Source organism: Sitophilus oryzae, unplaced genomic scaffold, assembly GCF_002938485.1.
Source record: "Sitophilus oryzae breed Bouriz unplaced genomic scaffold, Soryzae_2.0 scaffold_1111_pilon_pilon, whole genome shotgun sequence".
Taxonomy (NCBI): domain Eukaryota; kingdom Metazoa; phylum Arthropoda; class Insecta; order Coleoptera; family Curculionidae; genus Sitophilus; species Sitophilus oryzae.
In genome coordinates, this window is record NW_022145740.1 from 3,691,664 (window position 1) to 3,714,673 (window position 23,010).

Here is a 23,010-nt window from a genome sequence, read left to right on the forward strand (position 1 = left end):
CAACTACCTGTATCATGATAACACACTAATATGACAAAAAATATATGCTAATTTAAATTCCTTTAATGATCTAATGAAACACTATCTAGCCTCAATGCATGCCATTCCAAAGGCAAAAAAAACTGTTATACCAAATAAATATAAGCTGAATAAAACATAAACCAAGCCAACGTGCATAAACAACCAAAAAATGCATCAAAAAACAATTTTATCACATCATACCCTTGGATATATTATGTATTTTATATATCGCACATCCCGTTCAAAAGTTTACTAACTCAAAATAGAGAATATAGAGAACATTGTCAGGAGAAGTAAAAAAAAATTTAAGTTAAGGCAATATGCTCCTTTTTGCATATTAATGGCCAAATAACATAATGTTGATTTAATAAAATTTTACTGGCATCCTTCTGAGGTATAAGTCAGATTAAAAGGGCATTGTTTTTGTAATAATGGTTTGTTTTGAAAAAAATTTTTGAAGACAATACAGTTTTGAACGGGCTGTGCGATATAAACAAGGATCTTACTATTATTTGAGGTTAGAAAGTATTTAAATAATATAAAACATAATCAAAATCATTTTTCATCATAAATTATAGAGGTACTTACGTGTTTTGATATTATTATCAGGAAATAATACGTTTAGTTAAACAGGTACGCTGCCAGGCAAGTTCTATCGGCGGGTCTTTGCAAAAGTTGAAATCTAAAAATACAAAAATACGTTTACATCTTAGTTGTATTTACGAATAAAGTATTTGTGTGTAATTTCTGACTTACCAGTTAACTGAATAATCGCATTAAATACATCCAAATGGTAATTTAATATTGTAAAAAAGCAAAATTGTTTTAAATCACTTGCCAGGACAGCCCGGCCAGCTTCTTTGTTGGCAAAATGGCCGCGGTATCATGATTTAAGCAATGTGAGTGACAAACAAAGCTAATGCCTGGCAGATGTTGCTTTCTTTGTCGTTGGTCCTGGCACGTTTAAATTTGACTGTTGCCTGTTTTCCCATACAAGTGACATCCCCGTGGTGTGAATGTAATCAAATTATAGGGAACAGATATGGGACGGAAACGGAATGTATAGTGAAAATCAATCTTAAATCCATAAAATATAATATTGCAAAGATTATTAGTCTTATATTATTAGTCTCTATATAGCCAATTTTTATATTCACATAATGAACTAAAAAATAATTGATATTTAATATTAAAAAAAAGATGTATGCATTATTTTATATTTTAGTAAACAAGCTAGATAAAAGTAACAATAGATTTAACGTAGGCCTATTTAATTTTGCAATCTAATTTTGTAATATTTTAAGTTTGTACAAACTGAAGCTTTAATGATAAAAATTGATTATATTGGTCGTAGTATATTGTGAGTAGGTATTTTACACAACAGTTATGTAGAAATTTTTGTGAAAATTAACATTATTTTGATCTCTTTTTTATTCAGTTTATTTGTAGAAAATCTTTGAGAGAGTTATTATTTTTCGTAAAGCTGCTACATACTGATTTTTAGTTTTTGCGTAGTGAAAATATTAAAAGTGCATTGACTTTTTTCGATGTAAAACTGTTTCATGAAATAAATGTTATTAATATTTGTGTATTATTTAGGCAATCTCTAGTTTATCCACGCCAAGCAGTAATAACGCTCAGCTCCAGCCATCACGGAGAGAAAGCCTTTCGACATCTCCGAATACACTGGGGTAAGTTATAATTTTATTGTTTCGGTGAGACTGCTTTGGATCCATTTTCAATTTGAATTACCGCTTACCCATTTTACTTCCTAGTCACGAACAGTATGCTAGAGATAGCTTTAATTTAGATAGCCAAACTGCGACATTTTTTTACATTAACTCAATATACGTTAATTTTACATTACCTTAATATAGGATACGACGTAAATAAAAATTTACGATCAATTCCAAAACGAAACATAAAACTCGATATTAACAAATCAGTAGAAATAAAATAGAAAAATAAAGTGAAATATTATAATGTTAATGTGAGACCTATGCACCTGTTTCATTTAACTAATCTATCAAATATAGGCTTCGTGCAGTATCCCAAATGAGATACACAATTATATCGTTTTGATATACTAGAATATTTCTCACTAAGTATAGGGGATGGACGATTCTGCGCCAGCCACAACGTGCTATGAGCTGGAAGTGACGTAAATCAACTAGGAACATGTAAAACAGGCTAACAAACAAGAATAAACAAGAAACAACACAAGAAAACAACCGCTAAAATTATTAAAACAGGTCTGTTTTTTTTCTCGTTTAAATCGGTTTATTTCTGTTTTAAAGCGGTTGTTTCTTATTCTTGTTTATTAGCCCTTGTGGCTGGCGCAGAATCGGCCATCTCCCTCTGCTTCACTATTGTTTTAATAGCAGTCATAGGTCACAGACGAGACACTTAACTTACATAAATATGATGTTACTAATGAAAAACTAACAGTTTTTCACTTCATTTTCTAACTATATCATTATTACTGCATCCTTTTGATCTAAATTGTTGGTTGATATTTGAAGTTTTCCTTTCATGTTTATTGATATTTCCATATGGTGGAAGGAATTGGCTAAAAACGGTTTCATTTTATATCTGCAACTAAAGTGACTATTTTCTTTGGGGAAATAACACGTTATTGAGTAGAATTGAGCAAAGACAGGCATGCCGTCAAAAATTTTTAGCTTTGTTTGGAATTGGATACATCTTCCATACTTTTCTGAATTCACTTCAGTGAATCATGCTGCTTTTTGCCAAGAGACATCGACGATAAATCAAGATTTTTTATAAACTCCTTAATTTTATCTGTGGCTGTAATTATATTAAGGTTGTAAACAAAAGGGGGTTGTGATAACAAAAGGGGTCGCGCTATATATAAATTTGGGAAACATTGATATAGTACGAGGTAAGGAGGTAGCGCGCTTATTGAATTATAATAATTAGTGTAGGAGAAATATAAATTCCATGATATATGACAGTAGAATGTTTGAATATAATGTACATACTAAAATTTGTTGATCAATTTAGAATTACCTCGGCGCCATCTAAAACACCTGATGTATCGCCGATTGTACCTAATCAACGTTTTTCATTGACGCCACAATCACCTTTACCACCCGCTACACCTAGAATATTTTCGCCGACAGTTCAGCAAGGATTCAATCCTTTCATATATGGCAACGATGTGGATTCCGTTGACGTAGCTACGCGAGTTGCAATGGTAAGTTAAGTGCATTATTTTCATAATATTACCATATAAAAAATAATTACCCTTTAAGATTTCGGTAGTTCAATCTCCTCCATCAACTAATGTGCCCCATGATTGTTAAACGACCTGTTCGGCCATCTTCTTTTAGAATCCATACTAACTATCATTATTTACAACATTCAAACACACAAAAGTTTGCAGCAACTTCAAAACGATTTAGTAGAATGTAGAATGTTTAGGAGCGGATTTAATCAGCGCAACCTTACAGATCTCTATTGTGTATTCCCCTTTCTTGAGTTATAACGAGTTATAATTCATCATACAGTCTCAGGGCTTTAGCAAAAGCCAGTGTCTGAGATGGCTCCACAGAGGCCAGCTCTCCATCCTCGACATCAGATGTACCAGAGTTCATGGCCCGAACGGTCGTCGTCTCGGCGCACTCAGTGATAGGGTGTTCTGGTGTTTCCCCATTTTCCCCACAGAATCTATATTCGCCATTGTTTCTCAGGTTCAGCCTACCGAGGTGTTCGTCGTGGAAGCAATGTCCTGTTAGAAACCCCGTGACAATCCTAAGATTGTTTTTACTTAAATCAAGGAAAATCTTTGATTTTTCCTGGTCGTAAGTTCTGAGGAACTTCTTCGAGCGTCTTAAATCCCGTTTGAGGACTCCCATTCTTTTTCCAGGTTCTTCAGTTCCGCTTTCAGTTGGTTTCCTCTTAGAAAACAGAACGGTGTTGGTCTAGTTAGTGGAGTCTTCGCTCCTTTTCTAGCTAGATCATTTACTGTTTCATTCTATCCCTTGTTGAGCGGGCACCCAGAGTAGGAAGACTGGTTAATAAATTGTTTTGCCTAATTTGTTCAGCTTCTCTAGGCATTCTTTGACCAACTTTGAATATAGATGGTTATTGAGTTGATCGCGTTTAGTGCTGCTTGACTATCGGATAAGATGGCTATTTCCTGTTTTCGATAGTTCCTATCTAAGATAAATTGTACGCATCTTTCGATAGCGCAGATTTCTGCTTGAAGGATGTTGGGTGCCTATTGATTTGGAGTATTTAATTTTCGGCCCAAATTTCTCCTATCCCTATCCCTATGTTTGGTTTTTGGAAGCATCAGTATACCACTTTATGGTATAGTTTTCTACATGCTGAACAAACGTTTCTCCCTTCCAATCCTTTTTACTACTCAGTACTATAGTGAGGTGTTTCTCAAAGTTGTAAATTCTTGGTATCTCATCCACTGGGAGTTGGAGAAGCGGAATTTTCTTTTTGAGGGTGTTCAAAGCCTCCTGAAAACTCTCCCAGTGCCGTCAATGACCATTCTAATGACTGTTGCATTGGCATAACTACCGACGATATGTGTTAGGTCTAGGATGACCTCCATTGCTGCTCTTGGGCATGTTCTCATGGCATATGTGATGCAGAGGCATACCAGTCTCTGTACTTTGCACAGGTTTTGCTTTGCTGTACGATGATCTAGTTTTGTGTAACCAACGACTTAGTTATTATAATGATCAATTTGTACTACATTATTAAAATAAAGACAATTTAAGTTTAAATACAATGTTTTATTAGTTGAACATAATTTAAATATATGAATTCGATTAACTGGTTTATCTTAATTAGTTTGAAAAGGCAAATATTTATATTTATATACAGTAAAATTATGTTGTTGCTTCGCTTATATCTTTGCTTTTATCGTTCACCATAGGTCCAGTGGCACAATGAATTACCGAATTCTTTATAGTATATATTATTCCTTTGAAATATTATGTATGTATCAATTAAAACGATATATATATATATATATATATATTATTCTATTAAAAATGAATTTAATGGAATCCTAAAGTAATTTTTTCATTAGAAAACTATTTTTTTCTAATGGCAAATAATAATTTCAGGTTCGTTTTTTCAACTCACAAAACCTTCTAGCCAACTTTACGGAACATACGAGAACACTACGATTATATCCTCGGCCAGTAGTCGCCTTTCAAATAAATAGCTTCTTGCGGTCAAGACCAAGAGCATCGCAATTTTTAAATAAATTTGCTAGAACGCAGGCGGTCGAATTTCTGGCAGAATGGTCCTTAACTCCGACTAATGTAGCTTTCCAAAGAGTTCATACTGGAGTGCTAGATCCTGCTTTAGTTGGAGATAAGGCCAAATGGTTTCTTCATACTTTAGAACCGATTAGATTCATTGTATGGGATGATGGGAGCTCATTAAATGGTAAGATATTGTTTTGTATAAAAACTTAATGTCGATATTACGGTATATCGAATAAAAAAGTCATTTGCCAAATGAAATGCCATCGATCATCATTTCGCAACAAACTCTGGCGCTATGTATTTTTTCATGCCTTTACACATCAAATCTCGTATATTTGTCCCAGTTTCAATGTTTTTTTTTCAAAATGTTTTAAATTATTATTTTTCTTAAAGTTTTAAATTTTAACATGAGCATTTTTAATTATCTTTTCGTAATTATATTATAATATAATATATAATAATTTATTTTTGTATAAGTGTTAAGTTATATTTTTAAAAAGTTTTTACTATATAAGCATAGTTTAATGATATAAGTGAGTAAGTTATACAGTATAAACTTTTTAAGTTATAGTAAATTAAACTGGTACAAATATTAGTACCGTGATATAAGAATATGATAATATATTTTAGCGAACCAGAATATTGACCAAAAAAGTTTGAAAAGGTAAATATTTATATTTATAGAGGGTGTCCCAATATTCCGTGGACATAGAACTACTACGTATTTTTGGAATCAAAATAAGTTCATTAGACACAATTTACCTCTATGGCAATCGCAGAATAATTTCCGATGCACGTGATCAACTTTGAGTGACAAGCGATGGCGACAGCGCTGCCAAGTTGTGATGGATTTATGAGATGAATCTTAATTTAAAAGTGACAAACAATATATTTATTATATAATTTTTTAAAGATTTTTACGGTTTATTATTAATTTAACAACTAACATTTTAGTAACTAATTGATTTATTTGTTTTAGAGCTTATTTTACTTATAACATATTGGCAAAAACTAGTCCATTATGAAGATTATTCTAAGCGTTATTATGGGTTATTTATTTATTTAATGATGTACATCTTACAACGCCATAAGTGGTAATAACAAGTAAGAGGGTGCTATTAATGCACAAACTAATAATCACAGAATTTAATAAAAACTAACGTAGAAATAACTTTGAAAGTGGTGTAATGTGTTTATTAATCAAAGTTACTTCTCTGACTGCAGTCAAGGGTAATAAAGGACCTTTATTGTCACGTTCTGTTCAAAATAGTTTATTAGGGAATTTCAGTTTCAATGTTTTTTTTTCAAAATGACTTGAAGTTTTAAATTTTAATATGAGCATTTAATTTTAATTATGTTTTCATAATTATATTATAATGTATAATATTTTTTTGTATAAGTGTTAAGTTATATTTTTAAAAAATTTATACTGTATAAGTGAGTAAGTTATACAGTATAAACTTTTTAAGTTATAGTAAATTAAACTGGTACAAATATTAGTACCGTGATATAAGAATATGATAATGTATTTTAGCGAACCAGAATATTGATCAAAAAAAGAAACAATTGTCAGATCATTATCAGGCTACTGTTGTTATCATCTCTACCAATTTCTGTAAAATTGTATTTATTATTGCTTGTCATCAGACGAGCATAATACGTAGAATGGCAATTGAACTTGTAGTCAGTTAACAGAAAAAAACAGAAACTCTGTTCCTCTGTAGTTATTTGTGTAAAAGACAAGGGTAAAGAAATAGTTTAATGTAAATTGTTGGTTGGTTTTGTTTGGGTTGGTTTTTAATAAATGGGCCGTGGTTAAATGCCCTGTAAGGCGCGATTATTACTGTAGTGCCATCACCAAGGTAAATATTATTAAATCGCCAACAACGAACACATATTCACACTGGTCGTAACGTCGTCATGGCAACGTCCATCACCCATTTACTTTATGTTTTCTGCTGAGACGGCGCGCGGCGCGATTTGACGTTGTAGGTAAGAACGCGCCTAATAGAGCAATCTTGTACCAAACATCTTCAACAACAACGACGATACTGGACTTCTTCGCACTAATGGGCCACCCTGTATGTACTTACTGCCATTACTCGCTGAAGAGTATTTGACAGGCATAAGAAGATGGTTACGCAAGGCATTTTCTTTCATGAGCATTTCTATGACTGAAAAGCTCGATACGTGATGTTATCCCTCTTTCGCAATCCTGGACATTCAAAAATCTCATTACTTTGTTGCCCCTTTATTTTTTGGTTGTCGTTGTTAACTGAATTTACAATTATTCTCCCCCATTGCTTTCTATTGTACGCTGCTCCCCCCCCACTAATTTTGCATGCTTTTTGTGAACTTTTAACGTATTCGTGGAAAATATCCTTGTACTTTTTGGATTGTCCACCCGGTTTCCTCTTACCGTCTGCATTTCGGGAGGCGGTTTTTTTGCATCCTGCATACATGTATCCAGCTCATCTTAAGCGGGATTTAGTAATCATGACTTCAGCGCTCTCGCAACTAGCTTTTTCAAGGACCGATTCGTTTGAGACATGATGGTACCATTTGATTCTTAACAGTGGTCTAAGATGCCTCTGCTGCAACTTATTTAATGCGTCCGTGTGCCCGGCGCCGCGCCGCACCGGCGGCGGCGGTACGGCACCCACCTTTCGCTTTCATATAACACGGTGGGGATTATTATTGTTATGATATTGGCTTTTTCTAAAATCAAACTGCAAGGTAATTGTATTCTGCTTCATATTCCTATTCTTACAGCATGCTGTTCTCCGATTTTTACAGCATTGTTGTAATCTTCCGGGGTATGGTACACATGATTTTAGATTTATCCATGTTTTTACGAAGCTTTTACTTATGGTCCATAGCCTCGTAATGCCCAGGTAAATTTGTTCAGCATTTCTTGTAATTGTTATAACGTTTTTTGCAACTAGAGCGCAGTTATCAGCGTATTGAAGTTCTGTGATGAATTTTGTACTGTAGCGTTTTTTATATCTTCTCTAATAAAATTAAATTACAATATTTAGTTACTAAACTATCTGGTGGTAGAAGGTGTCAATATCAATCATTTCATACCAAGTATCCGTTGTTTTTTAAATAGATTTTTATGGAAAATAATTTACACTTGCAGGGGCATTGCGGAGCATTCAAGCACAAGAAAGCCAACCTACGGACGAGAGCGGATCAGATTCGGAGGAAGGCGAAAGTACCAGTTCTAGTTACTCATCTTTAAGCGATTTTGTGTCCGAAATGGCTTCATCCGATTTGTCACCCGGGTATTTATCCTATCACGACCAAAGAAAGGCATCCGCACAAAGTATGACGTTTTCCTCAAACATTGATGCCGAAAGCATATATAAACCGCCTTCTGAACTTAAATATCCCGACGGAGAAGTTCCACTGCCTAGATCCGCTTCACCAGCATCTTCGTCCACTTCAAGTTCCGACTCCGACCTGAGTTCGCCTTCTTTCAACAGAGATTCTGAATTCGAGCTAAGAAAAGAGAAACACGAAAAAGTCGAACATAAGTTGGAAAGAGAAGACGCGTTGAGCAATGAAAATGAGTCGGATTCTAATTCTACGACCACACCGAAAACTATCGTCAGTAATAATAATCAGAAATCTGAAACGTCTTCGGTCGAAGGTGATAAGGCTGCGAGTACAAGAAGACCTAGAAAAAAATCGGTAAGTTATTAAACGTAATTTTTTTTAATAAAAATATCGCTTCGATATTCACACTGTTGTTTTTATTTCCTACTTTATAAGAAAATGTGAAGGATATTCTAAAGGTTTCCGCAATAGTGCGTCGGGTGTCTGTAGCTCCTATAATAAAAAAGTAAGGAATTTTGTTTAAGTGCAGACCTAAAGAATGTATTAGGATGTATTTTAGGAAAATATTTTAACCTCTACAGGGTGGCTCAAAAAAGTATGAGTGGATAGGGATATTTTTTTAAAATAAAACACCCTGTATATTATTGCATTTGTGGCTTCCATTTTGATCCTGAAATCAAAACTATATTAGGCATTTACTGTAGTGGATCTTACTTTGTCATAAAAATCGTGCTCTTTAACCATACAGGGTGTTAGGTTAGGTTAAAAAAGACTGAAAAAAATGTTTACTTACTTATTTATTAATATCTTTGAAACTATCAAAACATATTTAATACTCGTAATATATCTTAGGATTATGTAAAGAGATCAAAAAGGAAGCCAAAAATGCAATAATATACAGAGTTTTCCATTTAAAAGAATCATCCTTATCCACTCGCGCTTTTTTGAGCCATCCTGTAGAGGTTAAAATATTTTCCTGAAATACATCTTCATACATACTTTAGGTCTGCACTTAAACAAAATTCTTTACTTTTTTTATAGGAGCTACAAATGCCCGACGCACTATTGCCGGACTTTGTAGATCCTGTAAAAGTCCCTCACTTCACTTAGTTTTATACAATAGTATACACTCTATTTTTTCATTTATGTGCCCCAATAAAATGAAAGGGTATATATTCATATCTGATGTGAAAATATTTTGTATAATCAATAATAGACATAACTGTTCCTTCGTTCAAGGCCCCTCTACTTAAATAAATAAATATTTTTATTTAAATAAATAAAGCAGCCGTTGCTCATTCGCATTCGCAAGTGGTCTATGCTTTTTACCAGACCATCATATCCTATAGTATTTTTTGTCGCCGATCACGAATTTACTATCAGAATTACGCCATCATATCTCGTTTTTTTCTAACCTCAAAAACTTGGTGAAAATCCGTAAAAAATCAGGAAATTGTAGTAGGAATTTTTTTCCATGAATTACACTACAACCTAATGTAAATGGGCCTGATACACTGAAAACACCCATCAGAATTGAGCTAGCATGTGTCCATATTTTTTCTAACCCCAATAAAACACCACAAGTCATAATTTTCGCAAATCGCGCGGATTTTAACCCAAATCGGGATAGGGCGGACATGTAGAACATCTGGTAAAGACATGCTAGCTCAGTTCTGATGGGTGTTTTGAGTTTATCAGATCCATTTACATTAGGTTAGAGTGTTATACATGAGAAACATTTATTTTTTATTTTTTCCTTCTACATTTTCCTGAATTTTTACGGATTTTCACCAAGGTTTTGAGGTTAGAAAAAAAAGAGATGTGATGGCGTAATTCTGATAGCGGATTCGTGCTCAGCGTCGAAAATTACTATAGGATATGGTCTGGTAAAAAGCATAGACCACTTTTTTATTTTGTGTGGCTGTGTAATTATACTATTAAATTTCAATGCTAATAGGAGCAAGGGCTGCTTTATTTATTTAAATAAAAATATTTATTTATTTAATTAGAGGGGCCTTGAACGAAGAGAGAGTTATATCTATTAATGATTATAAAAAGTATTTTTACATCAGATATGAACATATACCCTTTCATTTTAATGGAACACTGGGTGTCCAAATTTTGTGTTTTGCAGGGTTTCTCGTTTATAAGTAGAGTTACAAAGTTGCGATTTTCAAATCACTGTACTACTATATCATGAAACTAAAGATGCTACACACAAATTTGTCCTAGTTCTTGAATTACATGGCAAAATTGAAAATGTTGCCTTTTTCATATAGTGTTTTTACGCAGAATTCAGTGGCGTAACTAAATTTTTGCTGCAAGCTGTCATTTGTGAAATATGATCCAAACTTGTGTTTTTATATACGATACCTTCTATATTATATTATTTTTATTTTATTTATCATGGTCATGACCTTTATAAACATATACTATAGGTACTATACTTATTTTCATAAATAAGATAAAAATGCATTATTTACATAACATAGGCGGCCGGATTAAAATAGGTAATCAAAATAATTGAATAATTTTTTCGAGGTCAGATTTTTGTTATTAGCCATTCTACGCTAGTTTCTGTGTAGAATTATTGTACAAGTACATTAAAGTATCAGTAACTCGTATTGATAGTATTTATTGATCTAATATAATACAATGGAAAGCAAAATTATCTGGTTAAATTAAATTAAATAAAATGATTATACACTTTTCTTATTGTTTATACAATAAGATAAACGGAGAAAAAAAACTTATCAATGGCTATGAAATGAAGATCTCGGTCATTTAATATGTAAAATTATATGTGGAATGTCATCGATATTCATTTCCAAACCAATTGGACGCCGTTTTTTTCGATCGTACGGTATAAAGCAGAATATATTATATTAAGTTTGAATCATAGTTCGAAAATGACAGTTCCCAGCAAAAAAATAGTTAGCCACTGGTTATCCACAACTTTTAGGTAAGTTTAAAGATAATTTTAATAAATATTAAAATAAAAATAGTTTGGGTACCTAGGTCGACTCAGCCTTAAATGAGTACTTGGGATTCACAATCCTGAGATAATAATAGGCGGTTGAAGCGTAGTGCTAGCCACATTACTTTCCTTTTATACCGAACGGCTCTAGCATGGCAAGCTGTACCTTGCTACTCCCAAGGCGTTAAACGCTATATACGGAAGCTATTATTAGGACTTGGGTGTTTACTTGGATAAGAAACTGACTTTTAACATACATATTGATGAAGTATCCCGTGGCGCTCTTAAATCTTTAGGATTTCTCCTGAGATCCACAGAAGGTTTCAATAGTCCATTATGTCTAACGGCATTATATACATGAGCCTTGTGAAATCAAAAATCAATTATGCCTCTCAAATTTGGTCACCAATTCACCAGGTCCATATACGGAGATTAGAAAACGTTCAGCGTAAATTCCTAAAATATCTCTCGTTCAAACTGGATGGTGTTTTCCCAGAGCGTGGTTATAACCACTTACAGCTGTTGCAAAGGTTTGATTTTTTATCTATTGAGCAAACTCATTTATCTTTCACTCTTTATCTTTCCTTTATAAACTTTGTAACGGTCATGCTGACTGCGCTTCGTTATTAGCTCGGCTGAACTTTTCAGCTCCGCTCGTTCGTACTAGAAATCAAAACACGTTCTACCTGTCAAACGTCAGGAATTGTTTAGCCAGTAAGGCACCCCTCTACCGGGCCTGTACTGATTTCAATGATGTTGAGAGCCTGGCATCTGTTGATATATTTGGCGACTCGCTGCGTCAATTCAGGAATGTTTTGGTCCGGCAAATGAAGAAGCCTAGCATTTTTTGATATTTTTTATTGTAGTTCGTTAGAATTAGAGTTTTACTTTCACTTTTAAATTTATACTAGGTGTTATTTTTTTAAGATTACATATAGGATTGTTATATTTTGCATTGTACTTTTATTGTTGATTTGTGCTTAGGTTAGCTTCATTTATTATGAATGTTGTGAATTTTTTAGTGTACACAATTGTCTTTAATTTGGGATTTCCTGTTAGACAATAAACTATTATTTATTATTTATTTATTATTATTATTATAAAAGTTAACCAAGATGCGAAAGGAGTCAAAAAATGCAATATTTTCAAATTCGCCCTGTTTTTCACAAGACTTACGGGTCTGGAACAAATCTGTATGGTAGTATTTTTAGTTTTGTAAAAAACGTAGCACAGTGATGTGAAAACTGCATCTTTGTAGGATCTCCATTCCAAAAAGACAAACCCCATAAAACACATTAAAAGGGGACACCCTGTACTTAGAATTATTTTATAGAAGAAATACCACGGTTCAATTTTAAAAATGAGTAGATATCGAACGGAAATACTACATAACAGAATCTCTTTTCATTAAAAAATATTTATATACATTTAATATCAATTAAACTTTTAGTTACGTAATCGAGATTTTTAAATTCATTGTTGCCAACCATGGACATATTCGGCGTCGAGCTGACTAAAAAAGCTTAAATAAATAATGTTATGATACTTTAAGCTTAAAAATGTTTAGAAGCAGAGCTTGCAGTCGAAAATTCATCTTTTTAGAACCTCTTTTAGTGCGAAGTGTACAATATAGCTTAATAGCCGTAAAAAAATCATCGCAACTATTGGAATATTTTGGACGGGAAAGCGATAGTAATAGCACTTGGTGTCCTTTAAGTGCTGTTAAGAAGGCGAGTTTTGTTGATGTAAATAATAACTGCTTATATATTTATAATTAATTTATTTTTGTCTCCTAAAACATTTTGATTAAAAGAAAATATATAAAAGTGGGCAACGCTGGTACCGGTCAAGCTTAATCACGTGACTAAGAGTTTATTTGGTATGAATTGTATTTTAATCTGGAAAATATAGCAATAATTTTTAATGCAAACAACATTGAAGCATATCGCTTTATATAATTATAAAAAAGACAGATTTTAAAAATTCGAAATTTCTGAGATCAATATTTGAAGGAATAAAAAGTGAATAATTCTCAATTTTAGGGACCTCCTGTTACTCCGGCACCACTTCAAAAACAACCTAGTGTCGGTAACGTTTTCTCCAAAACAGGCAGTGTTGGATCATCGGGAAGTCCTGGACCGCTTCATTCTGCCAGCAGCGGCAGCAGCGGGATTACACGACAAAGTTCACAAGGTTCTTTGTTTGAGAGGTTTGCATCAGAGGCTAAAGAATTAGTCAGAGAAACAACTCGACAAAGCAGTCAGGATGGAATTCTAGCGCAAATGGATAAGGTAATTATGAAAAATAAGCAAAAATCCATCGTATGCCTTTAGTTCAATTTTTATAATGAAACTCAAAGTTAGTTTTTGGACACAGCGCTCAACGTTTTAGGTTAAAGATATTTCGAGGTGTAATTTCTGTCTTTTTCTTTCTTTTAAAAAAAATTTGTTTTATTTCCTCGTACTTCAGATTATCAGGAATTAGCTGCTAATTTATGTTAAGAAAACCATCTACACATTTTACGCTTCTTGGATTCCATATGAAACATAAAAGCCTTCTTGGCACGGTCAAAGTGTACTTGGATCAAATTCACTTGGACGCCACTTGGATCGTATTAATCAACTATAAATCGTTTAGCAGTGTCCAAGTAAGATGCGTGCAGCGTCCAAGTGTATTAATCCAAGTATACGTGTCAACCAAGCTTAAACACATTTTGTGTGTAATATTCTATACTGCTGCATTAACAAAAAAATCTTGTCTGACGCGTAGAAAAATTTAAGTTCTTGTTTGTTAATATTTGTTAATATGACACTTTTATATAATGTAACGGTCGGGTTTACACTTGAACATTACTTTACAGGTGAAATTATACAAGATGTCAAAAAATAGTATATCGGTGAGTGGAAAATAAAACAAAAAACTCTTATGAATGTATTCCCTAAAATGCTTTCCGAAGAAGTTACAGCTCTCGAAACGTTAAATAAAAATAATATATTTTCTGTAGTTTTAAGAACATTGGTAAACCTGAGGTTTTTCCTGAAATTTGGGACTCTTGCACACATTTTAATGCTAAAGCGAATAGCAGTGTGTGAAAATTTTCTAACAGCCCTAAAATGATACTTTTCATTGGGGTAGTAATAATGGGGGTACTTTTTTTATCCTTATAGATACAGTAATTTCAACAAATGATATAAAAAGCTAGAACTTTTTTTAAATAAATGAATCTCCTGATTTCGCTAATGCTAAAATGGATGCATCGGGACCTTTAAAGGCAAATATCTTGAAAACCGTTCACTGTTTCGAACTAAACGAATAGCACCTTTTTACATAAAAAGTCCTAGCTGTAATTTTCATTTATTGACATTACTGTGTCTATAAGGATAAAGTACCACCAGTAGTACTCAGTACTCTCTACCCTAATGAAAAGTACCCTTTCAGAGCTGTTAGGGAATTTTACATTATTGCCATTCGCTTTGGCATTAAAATGTGTGTAAAAGTACCAAATTTCAAGAAAAACGATTTACCAATACTCTTAAAAATAAACAAAATATATTATTTTTATTTATCCTGAGGGCTGTGATATTTTCGGCAAGCATTTTAGGGCATATGTTCGTATGACTTTTTGTTTTATTTTTATCTCTAGAATCAGCCACCGAAGTCAGATACACTATTTTTAGCACCCTGTATGTTGCATGTAATAGCTCTAAAAGCTTAAAAATCTCATGGTTTGATTTATTATATTTGTCCACTTTTTAATTTCTGTTCTTTATTCTCTACTCATTAACTCTTAATTATTATTATTTCTCGGGGTAAAACTCAAAAAACAAAATATATATTTAGTACGATTTAAAATAAATAAGGTAGTATCTCCTTCCAGTTAAACAGGAAGTCTCAGGATGTGGACAATCTATGCAAAAATCTACACCTTGAAATATCCTTAAATATCGATATTTTTACCCGATATATTTTATTATTTACTATCGATACCTTTTTGTGTAAAAACATATAATATAAGTTATTATTCATTGCACCTCGCTTTTCATGGCATAAATAATTAATAAGTAAAGTTTTATAACAAAACGAAATTTTCTTTCTAGCTAAAAACGCAAGCTAAAGAAAAGCTTTCTGAGGCCGAAGAAAGTAAAATGTTTGCACCGTTTGACAAGGTTTGTTTAAAAAGAAATATTGTTTGGTTTTTAGTAACAGTAGCTTTTCCCCAAGGAAATTCAAGGGTAATTTAAAAAAATAAAAACAATAAAAATTCATATAAGGTAATGAAGGAAGCTTTGATACTGATTAATTAAATATGGCGTAATGCCCGTGCATATGGACATATTCATATGGACAAATTGGTAGTGGTCAGTCTTCCTCGTGTAGTATTTTGAATTTAAGCGATAGCTATATTGCAGAACTAGCATTGCTAGTTAAAGAAATGTTTTAAGGACAAATTGGAAGAAATTTAAAAGACTTTAAAACCAAATTTTAATTTTTATCTTAAATATTTCATTGATGGTGTTTAACTTACGGGAACTATCATTTCGCTTTTCTGGTCCACTACTTACCAAAAGCCTTCCTTAACTCTGTCATTCCTTTCTATTTTGTGCCACTTGAATCCAGTTTCTAGTCACTCTTCCTCTGCTTCTGCAGGGTCCGGCAATAGTGCGTCGGGCATCTGTAGCTCCTAGAATATAGGTACAACTTGGGACTTTTGTTTCAATGCAAACCTAAAGTATGTACGAGGATGTATTTCAGGAAGACTGTAACTTCTATAGAGGTGCCTAAAATGTGTGAGTGGATCGGCATGATTTCATTTAAATGGAACACCCTGTATATTATTGCATTTTTGGGTTTCTTTCGGATCATTTTACAGAATCCTAAAATATGAGTAAATGTATTTCGATAATTTCAGAGGTATTATTTATTATTATATTAGGTATTTACTTTAGATGGTTTATACTTGCTTTGCTATAAAAATCGCAATTCTGTATGATTTAAATACAGAATGTTCAAAATCTCTACGCCAGTCTTTCTAAAATATAAAATAATTTTACTTTGTTTTTTTTAAATGGAAAACACCCTGTATATTTTTTTATTAGATGGAGAGTTTAAAAATGAACATTTTGTATTTAAATATTTCAAAATGTTTAATGGTTTCGCAGATACATGCAGTATTACTTCAAATGGCTCTTTCATCGGTAAAATACGAGAGAAAAATAATTAATAGTTGATTCGCTTTGATAAAAATTTACTGTGAAAAATGCCACATGAAATATAAAACCGCGAATATCTGCTAAACTGTTAAATATTCTGAAATACTCTAAAGATAAAAAAGTTCATTTTTAATTCTCCTTCTATTGAAGAAATAATATATAGGGTGTACCATTGAAAAAAAAAATTATTTTGTATTTTAGAAAGTTAGGCGTAGAATTTTGAATATCCTGTATGATTTTCGATTATCATATTTACAGGCACGTAAGCTCAGACCATCTAAAATAAATACCTAATATAGTTTTGATATCAGGACATTTCTTGTATTTTTAATAATTTTTTTAAGAAAGGCTGAAAATATATATTTTTTATTTATTTATTAATATCTCTGAAACTATCGAATTATGTTTACTCATATCTTATGATTATGTAAAGTGATCTGAAAGGAAGCCAAAAATGTAATAATATACAGAGTGTTCCATTTAAAAAAAATCATCCCGATCCACTCACACTTTTTTGAGCCACCTTATAGAAGTTAAACTATTTTTCTAAAATATATCCTTGTAAATACTTTAGGTTTGTACTTAAACAAAATTCCCAAGTTTTTTATTCTAGGAGTTATAGATGACCGACGCACTACTGCCGATCCCTGTCCCGCCCTTCTTGGTCTCCATTTTCACAAATCCCTTTGGCTACCGTCCATCTGGCATTCTAACCATATATCCTGTCCAGTTCCATCCAAGTTGTAAGATAAATATCACTCCATGCCTTACTAAATTTAAAGAAGGCGCCTATTTTTCTAAAAGAGATGATTTTTAGAATTAGAAAGAAAAAAGTCCCAAAGTCTTAGTCTCATATAATGTATCATATTACATACATATCTGTATATGTTAAAAAGTATGTTACACGTGTTACGAGCATCATCAGCTCTAACCGGAAAGAACCTAAATAAGTAATAAATAATAAAAAAGTCGAAAAATTTTACAAAAACTTATTTGTTTTTGTAATGAAATATATCATACTAATAAAACTATACGCTACAGCCTAAATCACTTCGATCCAAAATTATTGAATCACATGCCGCCTGGCTATCTCAACATGACTTTAAATAATTTTAAGCTATGTATTAAATCTTATTTGGAAGTCAATCCGTTTTATTCTATAAATGAATTTTTGCTAATTGCCATATCTAACACAGTCTACGGGAACCAGGGTGTGTGTATTGGGCACGATGTCCTTACTAGTCCTCACTAAAATTTATTGTATTTTGTCTTCACTGAATTTTATTATAATTTGTATTGTATTTTACACTTGTCTGTATTTTATATTCTTGTTTATTTATTAACGAAGTAAAGCAATGTTAAATTATTATTATTAACTAACAGGTAATATACTAATAAAGTTTTTATTTGATATGATTTGATTTTGATTATAAAAATCTTTCTAGATACACATAATAGTCCGGACATAAAAGATCCGGCTGCATGACTATTACTCTCATCGTATTTTTAATCAAAACCTAATTTTTACTTATATTTATGAATAGGAGAATACACTTTTCACAGGGTGTCTTTCAAAAACTTGCCGCAAATAGGGGTTGCCACGGTTCAAAGTTTTTCCTAGGGACCCGGCTACAGTGCGTCGGGCATCTGTAGCTCATATATAAAAAAAATATATAAAACTTAGGAATTTTGTTTAAGTGCCAAGCTAAAGTATATACTGGGATGCATTTCAGGAAAATATTTTAACTTCTATAGGGTAGCTCAAAAAAGTATGAGTGTATGAGAGTATAAAAAGTATGAGTGAATCAGGGCTCTTTCAACGATAAACACCATCAGGCTGATATTGACACAAGATTCAACTTTTGAAATAATTTATATATTAAAAATGTTTATTTTTAATTCTCCATCTAACAAAGGAATAATATACGGGATGTTCCATAAATATTCGTAAAAATTAGGTTTTGATTAAAAGTACGATGGGCGTAACAATCATGCAGCCGGATTCTGTACTATAAGCTCTTAAAGTCGCATGCTGTACGCTAAGAATACAATATTTATTAGGTTACTTTTTACCTATTCTAAAGTTAGATTTAGTTACATTTTAAACCCAAAGTGTTAATTCCTTCTAGTTAACATCCCAAGCAAAAAAAGCAGCAGAAGAGGCAACGAAAAGTATGCACGAAGCGAGTAAAACGGCCCTTGAAGCCAGCAAGTCAGCTACCGCAATGAGCAAAAATACTTTTGACGATTTAACTTATGTCGGAAAATCTACATTCGGAGATTTAACGAAAAGTGCCAAAGAAGCTGTGACGATGAAAGGGTTATTGAGGGTATAACGTTTATATTTACCATAAATTGTACAATACATCCCATTTTGGTTACAGTTTACCGTTATCCCGTATAAAGAAAAGATAGAACTTTGCGGTATTTATCAACCTAAAATACTTTTCTGAGAAACTAAAGATGCCGTAAATAAAATGGTCTCATTGGTACCGATCATATAGATTGAATTTGAAAATTTTCCAGTGTTTAATTTCCAGTGGGATAGTAATTTTGTCTTTATATTTTTGTTATTGACCATATTGACCATTAATTTTTAAATGATATATATGAAAATGATGGTTTAGTTTAATAGACAACTACAAAAATCAAAATTTTCATATTGCATCTTACCTTATCAGTTTCGTAATTTTATTCTCACCATTTTGTGTCCTTATTTGTATATTTTAGTGTAATAATTTTATTTTTTTATGGATGAGTCTTAAATAGGTGCAAATATTTTCAAGGCTGGTAGATCTCGATAAAAGAAACAATATTTTCTTCTTTACCGTTTTTCAAATAAACTTACAAATCTCCTTTTTACTTCTTACCGATTAAGATAGAATTACTTGAGTATGGATCATTTATACAACCATGCTTAATGAAGGAAATAAAAAAAAACACTAAAATATACAAACAAAATAAATAATGACATCAAAGAATGTAGAAAGAAAAATGACACGACATAGATCAAAATTTGAGAAATTTCCATGGTTAATACTTCAATTAATCAATAAGAGGCATTATTATTTTGTATGAAATAATGAAGCTAAACAGTGAGAAGCGAGACTGGGCTTAGTTCTGGTCCTGCTTTTTGAGTGACCAAGACTGACCAGTGCAAGACTTTTGCAAGGCCAAGATCAAGACCAAGCAACTCTTGAGGTCTCACGTCATTTTCTCACGTATAACTAATATAAGAAATTACTTATTCGTTCAAAATTATTGTTTTTACAAATATTGTTCTCGAATTATTGCATGAAATTGTAAAGAAAGAAATTATGTAACAATAAGTTAAGACCCAGATGTTTCTCAAAAGTGGTTCATCCCTATAACTTTTTAATTTTTTTAGATAAAATAACGAAATTTGAGATTTACCATTGTGTACATATTCAATAATTGTTTTCAGTCACTTCCTGTTTCACCGGAAATAACTACAACTTTTGATTTTTAGATAACACATTCGGTATTTTTTTACTTTATTCATAGAGTGCCACGACTGCACGAAAGACACTAATTTTTAATCAAGGAAAGCTTTTAGCCTTAGAAAAATAGATTTTATCGTCTAATATTTTTCGTGTCTTGTCCTGGCCGGTTAGAAGATGCCCAAGTCGCATTTTTAATGATAACTCAATTTTTTCAATTGGAACGAGAGTCGCTCTTTAGCATATTTGGGAAAATTATTTTTACGAATAATTTGATACCACACACTTGGTAAGTATTTCGAGTCAAATTGTCGTTATGAATCGCACGTTACAATTTGAAACAAATCATATGCAAAAATGTCAAAAGTTGACATATGATGATGTCATGCTATTCGGAATGCAATTTTCTATCGAATAAAGTAAAAAAATAGCGACAGTACCATTTCAAAATTAAAAGTTGTAGTCGTTTCCGATGAAACGGGAAGTGACCGAAAACATGTCAATAGCCAATAAATCCTGATTTATGTCATGTGCTAATGAAAAAGTTATAGAGGTGAGCCACCTTTTAAAAACACCTGCTTTATTGAAAACTAAAAATTTACGTAAGACAAATATTCTAATAATTTTTTTCATTAAGGTTTATTTTCATTAAATAACTAAAAATACTATTGATTTAAAGATTTTCTATGTAGAAAGTATCTCTAGTAAAAATCTATTAATTAATTACAATGAAAATGCAAGACTTACAATACTCCTGCAGCAAGATCAACCTTAGAGCAAGACCGGACCCTGCAAGACCTGCAATACTAAGACCACGGAATATTAATCTTGGCCTTGCAGTTTGCTCATCATTACTGCAAAAACTAGACGTATAATATAGGTATTGGTATTTATGTCACTATTTATTTCAATAGATCAATACTTCGTATATTATTGAAAAGGTTATCAAAAGACAAATTTAATTTGGTATTTGAATGCCTATACTATAACATATCCTCTATAAAATACATTGATCAAAATCTTAAAAAATCGAAGTAGGTAGGTATTAAAAAAACTTTGCATTTCTGTATTTAGCAAACATTTGTGGAATCCATTTTTATTTTTTTTATCAGCTGTTAAACAATTGAGCTAAAATTGCATTCATTCAAACATTTCCCAAATCTAGAAACGCTATGACAATTTTATTTGAGACATCTTTGCTTTAACAATAAAAGTAGCTGGATTCAGACACTTAACTAATAAACAAGATAACTGCAACTAAAATGGATATTACTTACTAACACCTACGTTATTACTAACACCTACGTTTTACTTCTAGACTGACTCATTCAGCAAACCGGACTCTCGGCGAGAATCAACAAGTAGCACCACATCTATTGTTGCTCACTCAGCACTAGCTGGTGCTAGTAGGGACTTTTTCTCAAACATACAATCAGATCTCAATGGACTTGCATCAAGCACTACTAGTATGTTCACCGATTTCTTTGGAACTAAAAAGGATAATGTCAGGTAATGATAGAAAGTAATTTAAAGTTTACATTTTGGGCAGTTAAATCTGACTAATCACACCACTAATTGCACCTAATCTAACTAATCGCACTATAAATCAATTCAACCTCACAGTTATTGGTCAGAGGACTAGAGCTGTCCACAAAAACTGCATTGAACAAATCGAAAATTTATAAGCATGTTTCTGTTTAGAACAGTGATTATATTCTGAGCTATACAAGCGTTGAGGTATCAATGACACACAAATTCAAAGTAAATCAATGCAGGCGTCGGCGTCGTTGTAGTATATTTTTATGGCTGAATTTTTTCGTTTAAATAACCACAACTCCTATAAAAATTATGTAGTTGGATATTGAATTTTAGTATGTATAGGGACATCATTTTAAGTGTCTCACCCGCTTTAAAATTTTCCTATGTCCTATTTTAAGATAATAAAAATATATTTTAATGTAATTTTTCGTGAGGATGCCGACTTTTTATCTGAAATTTTTTTTAAAACGTCAAATGTCTTAACTTAACCGGTAGACAAATTTCGAAAATCTATAGTTTAGTATACTTTGCACTTACAGTTTTCTATATATAGTGTGTTTAGAAATGAAATGTTCCAGAATCGTTTTAAGAGTCTCACCCAATTTAAAATTTTCCTGTTTCCAATTTTAAAATAGTAAAAAAATATTTTAATGTAATTTTTCATTAGGATGCCGACTTTTTATCTGAAATTTTTTAAAACGTCAAATGTCTTAACTTAACCGGTAGACAAATTTCGAAAATCTATAGTTTAGTATACTTTGCACTTTTCGATATACAGTCTGTTTAAAAATGAAATGTTCCAGAATCATTTTAAGTGTCTTACCCAATTTAAAATTTTCCTCTTTCCTATTTTAAGATAGTAAAATAATATTTTATTATTTTTTAGTGTTTGAAACTACTCATTTTTATTTACTTACTGGTAAATTTAGTTTATATTAAAACAAAACCAAAAACATATGTAATTACAAAAAATATCAAAATATTTCACCTTATAATTAATTATAAAATTAATCACAAAGTATAACCTAATAATACAAAACTATTAACCAATATAAAATATAGTCTGTCCAACGGAAGGATCTCTGACAATGACAGTTGCGTCTGTCATTTTAACTCACAGGCAAATTGCATTTTGTATAAATTTTCTTATGTCGTCTGTCGAAATCTTTTCTGACTCCTTAGAGAGACTTTAATTTTGGTTTAAT

The 23,010-nt window shown here is 32.0% G+C and overlaps 1 protein-coding gene across 10 annotated transcripts in view; it reads left to right on the top strand.

The window, feature by feature from the left end:
• Positions 1–23,010, top strand: part of LOC115882167 (MAP kinase-activating death domain protein) — a 121,683-nt gene that overhangs the window by 76,927 nt on the left and 21,746 nt on the right. For 5 of the 10 annotated variants that reach the window (XM_030900051.1, XM_030900059.1, XM_030900068.1 and 2 more), the window contains 8 exons: positions 1,621–1,712; positions 3,046–3,238; positions 5,130–5,457; positions 8,419–8,972; positions 13,638–13,886; positions 15,693–15,761; positions 18,935–19,135; positions 21,585–21,775. In XM_030900051.1, the coding sequence (XP_030755911.1) occupies positions 1,621–1,712; positions 3,046–3,238; positions 5,130–5,457; positions 8,419–8,972; positions 13,638–13,886; positions 15,693–15,761; positions 18,935–19,135; positions 21,585–21,775 (1,877 nt within the window). The remainder of the gene's footprint in view (positions 1–1,620; positions 1,713–3,045; positions 3,239–5,129; positions 5,458–8,418; positions 8,973–13,637; positions 13,887–15,692; positions 15,762–18,934; positions 19,136–21,584; positions 21,776–23,010) is intronic. The other 5 variants (XM_030900077.1, XM_030900102.1, XM_030900126.1 and 2 more) reach the window with 1 other exon arrangement.